Below are 17,623 nucleotides of genomic sequence, written 5' to 3'. Positions count from 1 at the left end.
AGCAAAACAGAAAAGCACATCTAATGACTAAAATTGTGTGTGCTACAAGTTTTTAAGAGTGAATGTTATTGTCTGTCGAACACATGCATGTTAAATAGGAGCAGAGGACCTACTCTGTTAAAGAGTTAGTGTAATAGGAATATACATGTATATAGTGTTCTATCTATCAAGCATTTTTTACATTACAATAAATGGGACAACATTTAACAACTGTTTTTTTTCTAATGATTTCAAAGTGTTTAAAACAGGAGTTAACAGGGCTTTTGCTGGCTTCTGATGTAGTGAACATGTATGTAAGTATATTTACAATTTGTGTGTTTTCAGTTTTTTTTACATTTTTTGGAAAAGTGGAAGAAAAAGGTGGATTAATCTGCAACACCAACACCTCCACACATATCTTCTTCTTCTTCTTCTTTTCTCATTTTTATATTATTCAAACCTTTCTAAAGTTCAATTTTTAACTTGTTTTCTCTATTTTTTTTCTTCATTTTTTTCTTCATTGTTCATTGTTTTCCTCATTTTTCTTTTTTTTTGTTGGGGGGGGGGGGGGGGAGGCAATATCTGCTTACGCATGATCTAGATGCATTACCAAACACCTACCTGTGTATCATCGTCGTCATCATCATCTCCATCTCTCTCCATAGTGCCTGTATCAGATCTCTCCCAGCTGTCGTAGTAGTTATAAATATCATCAGGATCACCTAGAAAGGAATACAGAGGAGATGAAATAGGGTGCGTTCAATCAACACTTTTTCACCCTAGAATGACGGTTTTCAAGACATTTAGTTTAAAACACAGTTGCGTTGACGAAGAGATTTTTTGTCAGTCATAAAATATAAACGTGTTTAAAAACACAATACGCGGAAAAAGATGCGTTTTCTATCAAGATTCACAGTCACTAAAATTCGCTTGAACGAACGGAGATCTCAATCATGATTCTATGACGAGATTATCGTGGCCTGCTTCTTGTTCGACCGAGAGTCGACAGTAAACACAGACAGAAAGCACGCGGCGAAGTTGATCTATACTTCCTGGGTCAAACTGCACAGTGTGATGAGCAGTGGCTGTGCACGAAATGAGCGAGAGCGCTCTTCCGCAGTAACCATGTTTTTTAACGGCGTTTTGATTCTGATTAATATTTGTGATTCTAGCTTCGAAAATCGCTAACGCATCCTTGGTCCTTTCAGAACTGGAAACATTTATAGGGCTAAATTCATCACATGTTCTTCTTCAAATTGGCAACAAAACTATTTGTCTTTTATTGCTACAGTATTGTAATAAAGTGTAAAGTCTCTGAAAACAAATACATAATAATAATATATTTATACATTTATAGGGTGCTTCATACAGGCGTTTCTAAGCGCACAGGTGGTACTGTCTAACTGAGTATAGTCATTCAACATGTTCAATAGTTTAAAGGGAGTGTATCATGGTAAATACTGGTTTACGCCATCTACGTTTTCTTTTGGTCAACTGCACATAAACGAATGGACTTGATTAAATGGGTTAGCGCATGCTAGCGAAACAGACCGAAGTTCTCCTCATGCTTCGGTTTCGCGTATGTTGCACGCAAGTGAATGCTGCAGCGCATCGTTCATAGTCGTACTATACCCGATTGGCCCCGAGTAGGCCCACGGGAAAGACACATAGTCTAGTCATGACTCACTCCCTTTAAAAGCAGCAAAATAAAATAAAATATATTCCTAATACAATACAATTCAGTTGAATGGAATGAACTACTTGTGTGCGCCTCCAGTATACTATAACTGATTTAAAAGGTTGGTTTTGAATGATTCAATGGATGGGGCATTTATTAATATGGGGTGGGAGTTTTTTCTAGAGGGCGGGGGCAATCGGTGAAAAGGTACGGTCACCATAACAGGTTTTTGTTTGTGGGCCTTGAATTAATTCCATGGAGGAAGATAAACGGAGGGATCTGGCAGAAGAGGAGGATCAAAGGGAGACTAGGTCAAGAAGATATTTAGGGGCAAGGTTATGTGTTATTTTGTATGAAAGAAGTAGGATTTTGAAAGTAATGCGAGAATGGACCGGTAGCCAATATAGTGAGCGAAGAACAGGTGATATATGGTCATATTTCCTACTTAATGTGATCAATCTAGCTGCTGAATTTTGGATGCGCTGGAGAGGAGATTTATGAGAAATTGGGAGGCCGGAAGGAGGGGGTTGCCATAGTCCAGATGGGAGGAGACGAAGGCGTGGACAAGTCTTTCAATGGAGGCTTTGTCAAGCAGTCGCCTGATCTTTTCAATTTTGTAGATGCCCCAAGATGCAGATTTGCAGACATGTTTTGATGTGCTTTTGAAGAGTAAGGTGTTCTTGAGGTCTCTAACATATTCCGAGGTCTTTGGTTAACCCTTAGTACCTTTAGTACATGATTAGGAACTTAGAGGAAAAGTTTCAAACTATTGCCAATATTTTTTATTGAAATACAATGAATTTGAACCTCCCAACGTGTTGCCATTTTAAGGGTTTAAAAGCTTATTTTACTACAACCAGTTTTTCTACCACCCAATTAGTCTTTCCCATATGGTCTTAACCCAACTCGTCTACTATCCACATGGCCTAATAATCATTTTGTCTACTACTTATCATTTGGTTTAATGACCATTGACGCTAATTTCAAGTTTGTCTAATGCCCATTTCGTATATATCCATAAGGTCTAATAATCATTTGATGATTATTATTATTATGATTCAATGGATAGTGGATGGGCTCTGAGTAGAGCATATGGGAATAGACCAATTGCATAGTAGAAGAACTGGTTGAAGACCAAACAGCAGTACACAATAAGCCAGTTCGTAAATAGCTTAGGAACGCATGACCCCCAAATATCCACAGATCTTTTACATCTGCAAACGTCCCACTTGTGCATTTTAGAATAATCACTGCCAAAGTAATGGAGGTGCTTCATGAATACCTTTTGTTTATCGCTTGAGAAGAATACTTCCACCTGTGTATCAGATAAATGTACTGTCGGTGCATAAGAGAGTACTGATTACATAACTTTCATGAGCACGATACCAACATTCCTCTCGCTAGTTTTGCTATTTGGGAACATATGACCTTTATCTGCCCATGCGCAAATCCTAATCAGGAACTCGCTTATTGTTGTACAACCACCCCCAGTGTGCAGACTCACCACTTATTAATCTATGGATGTCAGCTTCTTTGCTGACGGGGATCGCCACTGGGAAAGGAAAGTCGTACGCAGGTCTGTTCTGGGGGTTATCTTGGTCAGGGGGGCCAAGAGGTCCTGCAAGCAAAACAATGGAATGATAATAGAGTTTATATATGTATGAGCTGCATTCATCAACATTTGCCACTCTCCATCCAGGTGAAGTAAATGGTACTGGTAAGAAGAGAATGTAATGGAAACAATGGAATGAATACAGTGTTAAGAACTGCAATTAATAATATTTGCCACTCTCCACCCAGGTGAAGTAAATGACAGAGGGGGCTATTCAGCTTGGTACTGATTGTATGTTTTGCTTTTACATCATGTATATGGTTCGATAAAGTTAATTCAATAATCATAACAATGGAATGAATATAGTTTTATGAGCTGCAATCATCAACATTTGCAACTCTCCACCCAGGTGAAGTAAATAATACCTGGTAGGAAGAGAATTTAATAATTCAGAAGCAGGAGGGGACTATTCAGTTTGGTAATGTTTGTATGTTTTGCTTTTACATCATGTATATGGTTCAATAAAGTTAATACAATAATCATAACAATGAAATGGAAGCAGAGTTACTACATTGCAGCTGCATTCATTTAAATTTGCCACTATCCATCCGAGTGAATTGGACCCTGACATCAGACCTAAGAAAGCGACTGGAAAGTTGTGAAGTTTGGTTCCTCAGAAGGATGCTTAGAATTTCATGGACAGAAAGGGTTTCTGATAATGAGGTATATGCCATGGCAGGAACAAGACGAAAGCTTCTGAATAATATAAGAGGTCGACAGCTGAGCTTCTTGGGTCATGTTATTCGAAAGAATGGTTTGGAAAATCTTGCACTGACTGGAAGAATAGAGGGGAGGACGAGTAGGGGTAGGAGGAGGATTCTGTGGATGAGTAGCTTAAGGAGTGGGATTTCTGAAAGTGGAATTGATCTTGGGGAGAATGAATTACTTCATAGAATATGGGACAGAGAGTTGTGGCATTCCATGGTTCCCAACGTCTCAGGACATGGCACATAAAAAAGAAGAATCCATCCGGGTGAATTTCTACCCAGTAGGAAGAAAATACTCGAGTATTTGGGCACCTTCCCCCTCCCCTCCCCTCCCTCCCTCCCCCTCCCCCCCCCCCCCCCCCCCCCCCCCCCCACCCTTGGTTCTGCTACCGATGACTCACCACCAATCATAGCTTTCCGCTGCTGCTGCTCTTTTTGAGTCATTGTCACATAGCCGATATCACCATGTCCTTGCTGTTGTGCAACCGATCGTTCCTGCAATGAGTGAGAGAAGAAGAAGAAAAAAGTTAAATCATCCATGTTAAATCATAATTTGTTACGGGGGTTAAGAGGTAACTAGGATGATAGATCTTCAAGTACCGGTACTATCACCCCTGAGACATACTGCCATTGGACAGCTTACTGTTGAAAGATAACAAAAATTACCCTCAGACAACAGGTGCATGTGGGTTATTACACTAAGTGGGTAGTCACCCAGGGGTTAATGTCCCCATGTAAGGGTAGTTGGCTAAGGGTTAGTTGTCCCATGGGGTAGTTGGCTAAGGGCTAGTTGTCCCATGGGGTAGTTGGCTTAGGGTTAGGTGTCCAGGGGGTAGTTGTCTAAGGGGTAGTTGTCCAGGGGTTCGTTATCCAGGGGGTAGTTGTCTGAGGGGTAGTTGTCCGAGGGGGAGTTTTCCTAGGAGGGGAATTATCTTGTGAGTATTTGTCCTCAAGGTACTTGTCCCAGGTAATAGCTGTCCTAGGGAGTAATTGTCCTGGGGGCGGTTGTCCAGGGGGTAGTTTTCTAAGGGGTAGTACTCCTAGGGGCGGTTGTCCTGGGGGTAGTTGTCTATAAAGCCTCTAAGGGGTAGTTGTCCAAGGTGTAGTCTCCTAGTGGGTAGTTATCTTGGGAGTATTTGTCCTGGGGGATAGTTGTCCTAGGGGCTGTTGTCCAGGGGTAGCTGTCTATAAAGCCTCTAAGGGGTAGTTGTACCAGGTGGTCATTGTCCCAGGGGGTAGTTGTCTTGGGGGTTGTTGTCTGAGGGATGGTTGCCCAAGGGGTAATTTTCCAAGGGGTAGTTCTCCTAGGGGCAGTTGTCCCAGGTGGAAGTTGTCCCAGGTGGTAGTTGTCCTAGGGATAGTTGTCCTGGGGGCAGTTGTTCTAGAGGATAATTGTCTGAGTGGTAGTTGTCCTAGGAGGCAGTTTTCCTGGAGGTAGTTGTTCTTGGGCTAGTTGTCTAGAGGATAATTGTCTAAGGGGTAGTTGTCCCCAGGCACCTCTATGTACTATGACTCTGATATATAGGATTTGTGAAGACAGTTATGGATATCTACACTGTATGTCATACTGACACAAAAGGGGAATTTCACAAAGAATTTCTGAAATTTACTTCCCTGTTATGCGACTTCCTTTTCAAGGAAAATGTCAGGATACATGGAAATACTTGTATGCGTGACAAAATCCTCTTACTCATCGAAAGGGGAATGTCTAACATCAAATGAGGAAATTAAAAACACAAATTGACAGACCATTTTCACAACTATTTTCAAGATGTCATTACAACAATTTCATAATTCACTAACAGATTTCTCACCACACCCCTAGGCTAAAAAGTGTGATTTATACACATAATTCATGTTGTCAATGATAAACACTCAAAATCTCTCTGAACAAGGACCTAGACCCTTGTCTCCTGTCACATTTCTCTGCAAACTTTTAACATACTGGGGGGTGTTTCACAAAGATTTTAATTTGAACTTATCTCTAAGTTGGACTTAAAAATTATGGAAAGCAATTAGCATCATTGAAAATATTGAAATATCATATGAAAAAAGGCATAAAATGTTGATTTAAATCATTCATATTTTCTATTATCATGGGAGATTTCATGATCTTGATGTAGAATTTATGAAAAGTCTAAAATACTTGAATTTTTGTTTTTGAATATATTTCATTTTAAGTCTACAAATGGCTCTCCATGATATTTCAGTCCAACTTAGAGTTAAGTTCAACTTAGAATCTTTGTGAAACACCTCCCTGGTCAACATTTTGTGGGTTCAAAGCTGCAAATTCAGCATGATATCATGTACTACCACTGATGCTATTTTGATTGACTTTACAAACAGTCTGCATGTGGAATATGAGCTAAAAGTGAATCATCTACTGATAGCCTGAGCCTCGCTTAATAAGGAACGTCATAAGTACATGGGGTGTTTCACAAAGACCAACGGTGAGAGCAAACAGTGGCATGAATTGCCTTCCAGAGTAAACGTTTGCCGATATCTGACTAAAACGCACATAAACTTTGAGACAAGCGTTTCAATGGGACGACGACCAGCTTGTAACAGTTTCGTTGACATAAGGGAATTTTACAATTTCAGTGAGATCACATGCAAGAGCCATTCCTCACTCCAAGTAGAATGTGTAGAATGAAATGATGGCAGTATATATATTTCAAAGTTTATCGGGTTTATTACTAACACTTTTTTTTTTTTTAATACACGCAACCACCTGGATCAAAAATTAAAAACAGGACTTCACATGTCAATATCCGCATCTATATATTTACTTGGTTGACATTGCCAAACAACACAATCAAACAGCCGCATCACTTTCATGTGTGTGTAAATGAACTCTAGCTAACTTTTAAATGAACAATACGCTCCTCTGTAAACTTCCTCATTCAGTGTAAAGTCCTATAAAGTCCTGAATTGCTGGCCTATTTCTAAAACAAAGCCTTCATACTATTTGCTAGAAATGTGAGAGAATTTTCAAAGGTTAAGTTTATTTGAGGAAATGTCAAGTAAAAGAGCATATCCTAACAAATTGTAGCTGATCCTTTATGAAATAATATATACAGTATTTGATCTGATCTGTTTAGATTTTCTTTCAGTTATAGTTCAATAGTCAGATGAAAATCAGTACATATGAAAACAACATGAAAATAAATCATTATTCTTTGGGGTTAGTTCTCCTTTAATACATTGAATCATGTACAATCAAGGAATGACTTGCCAGCTAGGGACTTAGCAATCGTGGCTAATTGAATTACCACGGACATGGTCATGAATGCATGTATTCAATGAGATGAAATGAATGTGCAATATTATTGTATGTTTGAAGGCACACGTATTGCCGATTTGAATCACAATATATTTTGCCATGAAAGAAAAAAAACTTGTTTGATCAATGCCCAAAGTGCAAGAAAGGTATAATGTGCTCCAAAATATTTCTATCCCCCACCCTCTATCAGTCCCCTTTCTCTCTCTCTCTCTCTCTCTTTCTTTCTGTTTCTCTCTCTCTCTGTCTCTCTCTCTCTATCTCTTTCTTTTTCTTCTGAGTAATGATTGAATGTCCTTGTCGTAGCTCTTTGTAACATATTTGCTAGAAAACTTAGGTCTACAATGCTGACTACTTTTGATACTAATGATACATCCATAAACATTTCAAAATGATTCGCCAAACATACTTAAACTTTCCTTCTAGATCTGTCATATAAGGAGACATGTTATCTGATTAGGAGTACTCATTACTCATTAATATAATATGTATCGTAATGAAAACCTTAACACACATTTTTTTTTTTAAACTCTCTTCGTTTATCCTTGATAATGGTCCCACTCCTTCCTTTTCCTGTAAGCCGACACGATTAAGTGTTTCCTGCTCAAGCTCACAAGAACATGTGCAAGTGAACATGACTGCGTTTCTCAAAAATAGAATACTCATGCAGACTAGAAATCATCAGAAAGAAATGTTGCGTGCAAACATTCATTATCTATTGACGATTCCCATTTCATAATATCGACAGACTAGCTGATTGTGCATGAATAAACATTTATTATTGAGGTGGGTGGCTGATTTTTCTAAAGTTTCTCGCAAAATTTCCTGAATGTATTATCTCTTGTTTTTCATGAAGATTGCTGAGAGAGAATATTATTGGCTAGAGGCCATCTATTTTAATTCAATAGCAAAAAGCAACATTTGCTAAATCTTTGCACAAGGTCTCTCAATTATTATAGGGTAATAGGTTATGAATCAAAGACTTATCTAGATGGAAAAATGACATATAAAACAGGATAATTCAATAAACGTACATGTGCATCTTCAACTCCATGTAAATCTAAGCTGTCAAAGTAGCCAATCGGCAATACAGGGGCTGCTGTGCCAGTCACTAATTGGCAACCATAGAACATTAAATTTCAATGTTTAATACAGGGTTCTCGAACTGAGGAGGGCCTCTTTTGCGAGTGGTCGGCGAAGTAAAGGTACGGTTCTAATGAGTGTCCCAAGTACCAATCCCATGCACCCACACTCACACCTCTACCCACGCACCCAAATATACACCCACGCACACACCCACGCACCCACCTACCCACGCACCTATACACACACTCTGACATACACACACACACCAACCCACACATACCCACAAAGAGATAACATGATCCTGATCCTTACCTTATTTCCAAGGAGAAAGCTCTTCACTCCTTCATCCATCGTCATCTGATCGGGTGTCTTCCCGTCAATGTTCTTCATCCTGAGCGCTTGGTCAGCTCCTGGCCACTCACAGAGCATGGCGCATACGCAGGGAAGCCCGAACTTGGCGGCAAAGTGCAGCGCCGTGGGGAACAGCGTGCTCTGCATGCCACCTGTCAAAGACATAAAAATTATTCAGACGGATGTCCAGAGATGCCAACCTTCATCAACAACAAAAGTATTCTTAATTAAGAGCAAAAAACATTATTTTTGAAAAAATCTCTCACCCTAACATATCGCCCAATCAAGCAGCTTACAAAAAACAGCAGTGCCACGTACATGTATACAAACCCAGATCGGAACATGACGTGTATACAGTACGCGTGAGTTGTTTGCAATGTGCGCTGTTTGGGCCCGTATCACCGCCTGCGTGCATCGTTTGAAGACATACCGGTAGGTGCATAATACACTTACAACACAAAGCCCATGATCGGAAATTAAGAAAAACGCAAATAAAATTTAAAAAATGATAAAATTAAAAAACATAGTGCCGTTTTCATAGCAAAAAAAACAGAACAAATACCGTAAATCTCTGTGTATAAGGCACACCCCTATTTTGAAGACAAAAAAAAAAGTTTTGTTTTTTGTTTTTGTTGCCGAAACGAAAACATGCGCGGGGAAGGACTTTCATTAAACATCGAGGTGCAGTTGAGGCAGGGTTCTTGTTAATTTTTCTGATAGCAGGCTATTTATGATTTACAGGAGGCTACTAAAATTGCAAAAGAAAAATCTCTGTGCGCATAGCGCACATCACCATGTGCGCGAAGCGCACATCACGAGCGCGAAGCGCGAAGTCCCTTGCGGCCGGGGTCCAGGGCCCGCCCAAGGGCCCTGGAAGCTTTAGGGTTTTAGATGCTCTCTGGTGCTATCTTAGCCTTATTTTTGAAGATATGACCACACTGTATGAGCCATAGTTTAATGATAAAGATCATGAATATTTTGGCTGAATAACTTACTTTTCATATGATATACAATATGAAATGAAAATGCTCCATTATTGTTTCTGATAAATCAATCATATTTGTGATGAATCTACAATTTTGAATTACATGATAATGATACAAGGTAGTCCTGGGCAAAAACGGTTAACTGACGTTTACAGGACCTTGTCAGTGAAGAAAATCGTTTGCGATAAAAAATTTAAAAAATAATAATTAATAATTATTTCTATAGACTCTAGGCCTACGAAAAAAAAATAGTTTTCGGTACTTTTCTTCCAATCGCCATGCGCTTAACGTTTATATGCAATATGCCACCTCTGTTTTTCGAATCGGTAAAATAGATCGCTAAAAGTAAAAGTAAAAATGTTACAACATGAAAAGAAAAGATCCAGAAAAAAACCTTTTTGTTGTTGTATTGAAACAATTATCAAATAGATATAAGGATTATATCGGTGTTGGACAAAGTTCTGAGTACATATGAGTACAAATTTTCATTTTTTATTCACAATACGGTAGATCTAACTTAGGATTACGAAGTATAAATAGCAATGCCAATGCGGGTGATCATTTGGACGCAGAGCGAGCTCTGGAGCTGGCCTCTTTAAATTATTGCGAGCGGAGTTCGCTGGCTTGAGCTTGTTTACGAACGTACGTCTACGGTCTAGTCTCTGTGACAGTGTATGTGTATAGCGTGCCGCACCGGTTGTGCAGCGCTCTTATTCTGAATCGAATCGTGCATCGCCAAATCAATCACAGTTTCACACTAGGCCTGAGTCAAACCGTTTAACCGACGGTTATCCGACCGCATTCATCAAAACCGTTTAGCATTTCTCGCTCCGGTTAACCGTTATTTGCATACATTTTGGAATGTGCTAATAGCCGATGATAAAGATAATCAAAGAAACCGCAGTGTAATGTTACACCCTGGCCGCTGCGCGCCAGCTTTCTGGCAGCAGTAATTCCCATGAATGAATTTGTAAACAATAAAACAACAAGCCCCCTTCTCTCTTTTCTCACCCTCTTTATTCCCTTCTCTCTGCAATGTGTTCATCGCTCATGTACCTTTTCTTATTACTGCACTCTCAGCTCACAACTTTCTAAATCTTTACACATTCGATGGTCAGTTCCTCTCACATCCCTTCTCCCCCGAGTCTCTCTCTCTCTCTCAATATTAATATCCATCCCTTGCCGACTCGCCCCCTAAAATAATGTTCATATATAAATAAAATACAAAAATATTGATAACAATAATAATTGAATTTTTAGAAATATCAATCAACAAAGTCTTGGATATTGTGAGTAATTTAAGTTTTTGATCATTCTTCAATTCAGCCGATTAACAGCCATCCTTTCTATCGAGTCTCACTTGTCTTACTTGTCTTACTCATGTCCCTGCCTCGTCCATGCAGGGACATGCAGGGACATGCTAGCCCATGCGTGCTCTCTCAGTCACACACACATGTACACACAAACCTTCCGGCGCCCAAATACACTGTACATACACACAGATGGAGAGCTCATGCTTGTCACATGCACACTTGTGGGCGTGGCTTCTTGACCTCCCACTGAACTGGGTACGGTGAAAGCACGCGCGGTCACCAACCTGTAATTTATGCTGGTATCAAACTCCACCCACATAGCTAGAGAACCTTCCTCATTGGTCACTAACTTGGATCAGCTCATTGCAGGGTGTGTCTTGGGTGTGTGTGATACACACTTCCACATAATTTCATATGGCAATGATACATGCAGGGAGCTCTCTCCCTGACCATGTGCAAACATTGCATTGCAAAGGCATATATAAACACGTCACAGATCAGCTATCTTCACAGAGTAACTTTGCAAGGTTAATCATGATATCAGATTCAGATGAGGAATAATAAGACATGTTTTATGTTGTTTATTAGTGGTCTCTGTTTATCAGGATGACCCAATTTATGCCATAGTCCGGGGCTGGGAATGCTCAGCCCGACAGTCTGAAGACCAGCAGGGTTTGAGATAGCGACTTGACCGAATATGATGTGATTTTTGTATTATTATTATTTTTTTTTTGGAGAGGCTTACAGCCGGCTACGATTGCCGTTACAGCCGGAAAAAATAGCCGGTTGCCGGCTATTAACAAGAACCCTGTGAGGGTGCCGATTTGTGCTTGTGAACTTGTCACAAATAAAAGTAACAATGTCGTTTTTAGAAGAATGTGTAAGATCATTAATGTTAATTAAAAGCAGTAGAGTAGCTAGGATAAAACCTTGTGGTACGCCAAAGCAAAACTGGAGGAATTATTATTATAAGCTACAGTGTACATATTGAGATCTATTAGAAAAATTATTTTCAAACCAAGATGACAGACAAATTTGAGTGTTATTCTAGTTTCCAAGTGGTGAGTCAACAAACTGATTACTGAGCTGGGAGACATTGCCAGGCATAGCGCCATAAATCAAAAGGGTTGTCAGCAGTGATTATTTAGATTCATAATAATCTTTTCACATTTTATATCTACAAGTAGAGATCGATTAACAGACTTTCTGTAATTTTCATTGCTTGGCTGCACCTGAAGGGAATCTGAAGGGAAGTCAGTTTGTCAGTGTGATCATAAGGAAATATACATTTACTGCTTGATGTCTTAACTCACTCACAAAAAACCCTCCTTATACTGTATTGTTTGTATTTTTTGTTTGTTTGTTTTACCCAAATGCAAAGAAAGCAAGTTTATGCTTGTAAGTAAACAACCAGGGGACCGGCGGCTGTAAGTCCTCTCTGAGGTCTTGGTAATGAGAATTAATGCCTAACCAAAGGGCACTAGCGCATCGTTTTGGTTTCGAACCTGGGACCTCCCTGTTACTAGACCACTGCTCTACCACTGAGCTATCATGCCTCCTACTGTTCAATATAAAGCAAGGTCTTAAAAAAGATTCTTTGCAACTTACTGCTTGGCTGTTTCACCGGCAAAAGGTCCCTAAACCCTCCTTGAGGCATGTATTTCTTGCACTGTTCGTGGAGCTCGTTGTCGAGTTGGTTGCTGTTGGCCGGCGATACGTCCAGGACCTCGCAGAGGTAATTGAGTGGGTTGACGCTCTTGCTGAGAATATCCGATAGGATGGCCGATGGACTCAGGATACCCAACTTGAAGGTGGCCTTGCGGCTACCGTTGTGGGTCAGGGTGCATTTGTACATGCCTCCAGGCAAATCTGTGTGTTACGAGAAAGACGGAGAAAAAGAGTGTTGTTCAAAATATAATACTCCTTAATTTGAGAACCAAATTCCATGACTTTCCATGAATTGCCATGATATTTTGCCCTTTCCTATGCCCAGATATTAGAGTACCATTTTGACATTGAAAGAATTGCAAGAAAAGAATATTTGAAGAATAAATAAATAGAGGGAGAGGAAGCTGGATAGATACATCGTAGATGGAAGAGAGGAGAGATACATGTACAGTGAAGTTACAAAGGATGACAGAAATTGAAAGTAAAAATGAAAGAAGAGGATTGAAAGGATAGACATGCATAACCACAGTACTATACTGACTTTCAAAAGATGGATAGTCGGAAGAAGGAGGATTGAAAGGATAGTAAGCAAATAACTACCGTTGGTGAAGGTGATGGGGCAAACTATCACTTCCGAGGCGTTCTGGATGTAGCTATCTTTCCGAAGCGAAGGTGAGGAAAGTTAGCGTATTTATTCAGATTGCCGAGGAAGTGATAGTTGGCCATCACCTGAAACCTAAAGGTGATTATTTGCTTTATATTCCACATCGGAAACATTTAACTTCTTCCGTCATTTTAGAGCAACAAGTCATCAATTAACAGCTAGCAAACGGTGTACGATACGTACAGTGCATGCAGTATGGAGGTGTGACCATAGTTCGCGCGCCACCAAAGTTCGCGTACTAACACTAAAAGCGCTTAAAGAGGAGAGCAATACACAGCGTATTACAAGAAAGTGTGTTGCACTGTGTAGATAGAACTACTATCTACACAGTGCAACGAACTTTTCTTCTCCCATCAATGATGGGCAAACTATCTTTCATCACATGATATACTTTTGACCAATCGTAGAGCAAGATTCTTAGTATGTGGAATATAAACATGCATAACCACAGTACTATACTGACTTTCAATAGATGGATAGAAGGAAGGATGGATAGAACATCAAACAGTTGGCTGGATACATGTGTACATATAGATAATAAGCCAGTTCCTAGTTGCAGTCTGAGCATGGTCATTGCAGACCAAATTGTGAAATACACAGAGACAAAATACTGGATACGTGCTCATGAAAGTTATAATTATTCATTTATGTACAAGCAGTGCACTCCATGATACACAGGTGGAAGTATTCTTTGAAATGAGGAAACAAAGGCTATTTTACGTAGCACCTCCATTGCTGTAAGAGTGAGTGGGACCTCTTCATGTTTTGTAGATCTGTGGATATTCCGGGTCATTTGGGACATTTGCTAACAGTGAACTGGTCTACGGTATTAAAGGTAAAGACCAGTATTGGAAACGCCCAAATTTCAAAAAATGAAATGGAAGCTCTTATTACCAATCATGTGAAAGAATATGTTTTGACTAATACATGACGATAACAAATTTGCCGGGAAACCGCCTACTAATTGATATATTTGGTAAATTAGTTTATCTATTGGTGTGTGAGAGATAAACGCACGTGTCGCGCACATGTGCGTAGTCCCATATACATCTTTCTGTGTACAGTGCTTGTAACTTTACGAAGACTGGGCCAAATTTCTTATCATTTTGATGATTCCAGAACCTTGCAGTACACACCAATACTTATATGCTAGATGATCAACCTTTTCTGATCGGTTCCACAACGTTTCTTTTACAATGCAATCGCATGACCAGAACTGGTCTTTATCTTTAAGATTACTTCATAGATGTGCAAATGAAAAAAGAGGATTGAAAGGAAAGATTTGAATAATAATTATACTGACCTGCAGGTGAATCAAATCTCAGTGTATGCGGATTGAGAACCCTAGCAACCACTTCAGCTTTCTTTTGATCAAACGCGATGTGGATTTTATACGACCCATCAAAGTTCTGTACCATGTTGCTGGATGTGAATATTACTACCACTTTTTCAGATACCTGTGGAAGAAACAAAAAGGAATTAATTTTCTAAACTATAAAGCAGTTCTTATTTGTATAAATGGATCTTTGTGAACCCTCCCCCCAGGACAATATATGTACAGGGCACTAGTACACTGCATATAGAGCTTTATAAATGAATATAACTTGGAATCTAAGACTGTACATTTTATCTTCAGTCATACGTAGTCATAGGCCTGCATCTTACTATTCATAAAATAACTGTAATTAACATAAACAAAATATATGGGACTGTGCTGGTAAATATGAAGTTGGATTACACATTATCTTGTCTTTCTAACACAAGCGAGTAAAGGCAAAATACAAAAATTCCAATACCAGCCACACATGAATGACAAAATTTATATTCATAAGCAATAACAATTCTTGTATAGCTCATATCACATTAAAGATATAACGTTTCAATTCTTTTCCAAAGAAGTTTGGATATTATCACCCAGGCTTTAGCTCTGGCAGACTTAATCATCAGCCCACAGTGCATTCAAGGAATAAATTCAGCCAGGTGCCCATTTAACACCTGGGTGGAGAGTGGCAAATGAGGATTAAGAGTGACGCGAGTGCCAGGCTGGGATTTGAACCCTCAACCCTTGGATTGAGAGTCAAGTGACTGAACCACTATACCACGACACCTCCACAATATTACAAAGTAGGAAACGACTCTTACCCTGGCTCTCACTTTATCTGGTACAACAGTAGCTTGTGAACCTCTCGTTGGGATTTGAACCCTCAACCCTTGGATCGAGAGTCAAGTGAATGAACCACTATAGAGTACCGAAGCTGTGACGTCATAAAAATCTATTTTTAGAATTTCTCAATTTTTTCTTCATTTTTCGAAAGAGCATCAAAAATAATGTCCAAATGTCCTAACCATTAGGAGCCAGAGCATATAACACTGAGTTCCCATAGGACATACTGGTAAATTTATTCAGATGGTTATATCTCAGCCAATACTTAACATATTAAATTGGTTTTCGACATTTGGACATTATTTTTGATGCTCTTTCGGAAAATGAAGAAAAAATTGAGAAATTCTAAAAATAGATTTTTGATGACATCACACTTTACCACTCTATACCACAACAACTCCACAATATTAAATACAAAGTAGGAATGGAAACGACTCTTACCCCTGCTCTCACTTTATCTGGTACAACAGTAACTTGTGAACCTCTGGTAGGTAATGTTCCTGAAACAAATTTTTAAAAAGAAGAGAAAGGATGGAAACCATTATTATAATGATTTACATTATCATACAGATGAGAAATATGTTATATGTCTGTCTGGAACGGAAACACATTTTGCTGTAAAGTGGCAGTTGCTTCAATTGCTGTTTGCTTAAAAAGATTATTTTGAATGTGTTTAAACATGCACATATATTTGTTTTGTTTATTTGTGTGAAGATTATTAATAAATAGCCTGTGGAGGGCTCAAAAATTGAAGAAAAAATAAATTATAATGAATGTAGTGATGCAGTCATCCCAAGTAAAGAAGCATTACACAAGTCTGAACAGCATGGGTATGCATAGCAAGAGAGAGAGAGAGAGAGAGAGAGCGGGTGGGAAGGAGGGAGGGAGGGAGAGAGACAAGGGGGAGGGAGAGAGACAAGGGGGAGAGAGGGAGAGGGAGAGGGAGAGGGATAGGGAGAGGGAGAGGGATAGAGATAGAGAGAGAGCGAGAGAGAGAGAGAGAGCAAGCATGGAAGAAGAAGAAGAAAAAAGGCTTACGGTACGCCCACCAAACACTGTATGATCTGACAAGCTTTAAACACATATTTCTGTGGGGGGAGGGGGAGGGGAACAAAAACTGACACTTGATTTCACGTCGACTGCGTCTTGCTAACATTCTGAAAAGAAATAATTAGTAGTTATAGCAACTTTCAGTAATTAAAGTTTTTGGAATTTGGGTTAATGAAACTGAAGGAATTTATAATGGCACAACTGAAAAGACGCTTCCAGAGTGCAAAATGCATAATAGTTAGTGATATTTGTTAATTAAAAACTTCTTTTTTTTACATATCAGACTGAAAGTTTATTTAACATTGACACTCATCAAAGTGGTATATGCTTTTACCAATGCCATATCCTAACAATATGGTTCTATAAAAATTTAAAAAAGAAAATGAATATAAATAATTTATAATCAGAAACAAAAGAGTACAACCACAAGGATATACATGTAATAATAATTATGCAAGAAATAGTAGATATAGCGAGAAAGGAGTAGCCATAATAAAATACTTTTTTTTGTTGAAGATTACAGAGCCAGAGGATGTAATACTAACAAAATACATGCATTGGAAAAGAAAATTTCGACTTATCTAATTAGCTGCCTTTTTCAACTGCTAAGATTTCTTACCCTTTTCCTCACGTTCACAGTTAGAAATACATTCCAAGATTTTTTCCAAAGCCATAGTTCAACAATTACACATGAACACAGCAGCAGCACAAATTATGTTTTCAAAAGTACGGTGTCGATCACAGAAGATAGTATGTGCACCTGTTCGTTGTCCAGTTGTATTCATGAATGAATGCTATGTGCTTTCACACAATGCTTTATAGCTTAAGAAACGATGAATTCTTAAGGTTTGTTTTAGTTTCGTTTTGGAATGAGCATTTTGAGTATCAACAATAAACCGGATATGCCATTTTTCAAGATGCAAAGATGTTAGAAGTGCTAGTTAAGAGCACTTTGGATGTTGTTGTTTAAAGGGGAGATCCACCCTGATATCCAGTTGGTTTTCAATGGAAGCAGAAAAAATGAGATTAAAGCCCATCTGCACTAGTTTGGCCAGGAGGGATTAGACCTCCCTGCATGGTCACTG

At 39.1% G+C, this 17,623-nt stretch overlaps 1 protein-coding gene across 23 annotated transcripts in view; it reads right to left on the bottom strand.

Annotated features, from left to right (window-relative positions):
• The window catches only part of LOC100893256 (phosphoinositide 3-kinase adapter protein 1), an 86,308-nt gene that overhangs the window by 38,524 nt on the left and 30,161 nt on the right, over positions 1 to 17,623 (bottom strand). For all 23 annotated transcript variants that reach the window (XM_030979422.1, XM_030979429.1, XM_030979424.1 and 20 more), the window contains 7 exons: positions 15,930 to 15,988; positions 14,628 to 14,781; positions 12,601 to 12,861; positions 8,655 to 8,845; positions 4,378 to 4,471; positions 3,162 to 3,275; positions 601 to 701 (listed from right to left, as the gene is read on the bottom strand). In XM_030979422.1, coding sequence (XP_030835282.1) covers positions 601 to 701; positions 3,162 to 3,275; positions 4,378 to 4,471; positions 8,655 to 8,845; positions 12,601 to 12,861; positions 14,628 to 14,781; positions 15,930 to 15,988 — 974 coding nt within the window. The remainder of the gene's footprint in view (positions 1 to 600; positions 702 to 3,161; positions 3,276 to 4,377; positions 4,472 to 8,654; positions 8,846 to 12,600; positions 12,862 to 14,627; positions 14,782 to 15,929; positions 15,989 to 17,623) is intronic.

Source organism: Strongylocentrotus purpuratus, unplaced genomic scaffold, assembly GCF_000002235.5.
Source record: "Strongylocentrotus purpuratus isolate Spur 01 unplaced genomic scaffold, Spur_5.0 spur5_scaffold_10, whole genome shotgun sequence".
Classification (NCBI taxonomy): domain Eukaryota; kingdom Metazoa; phylum Echinodermata; class Echinoidea; order Camarodonta; family Strongylocentrotidae; genus Strongylocentrotus; species Strongylocentrotus purpuratus.
Note: the sequence above shows the minus strand (reverse complement) of the source record. Positions and strands in the feature narration are given on the sequence as shown.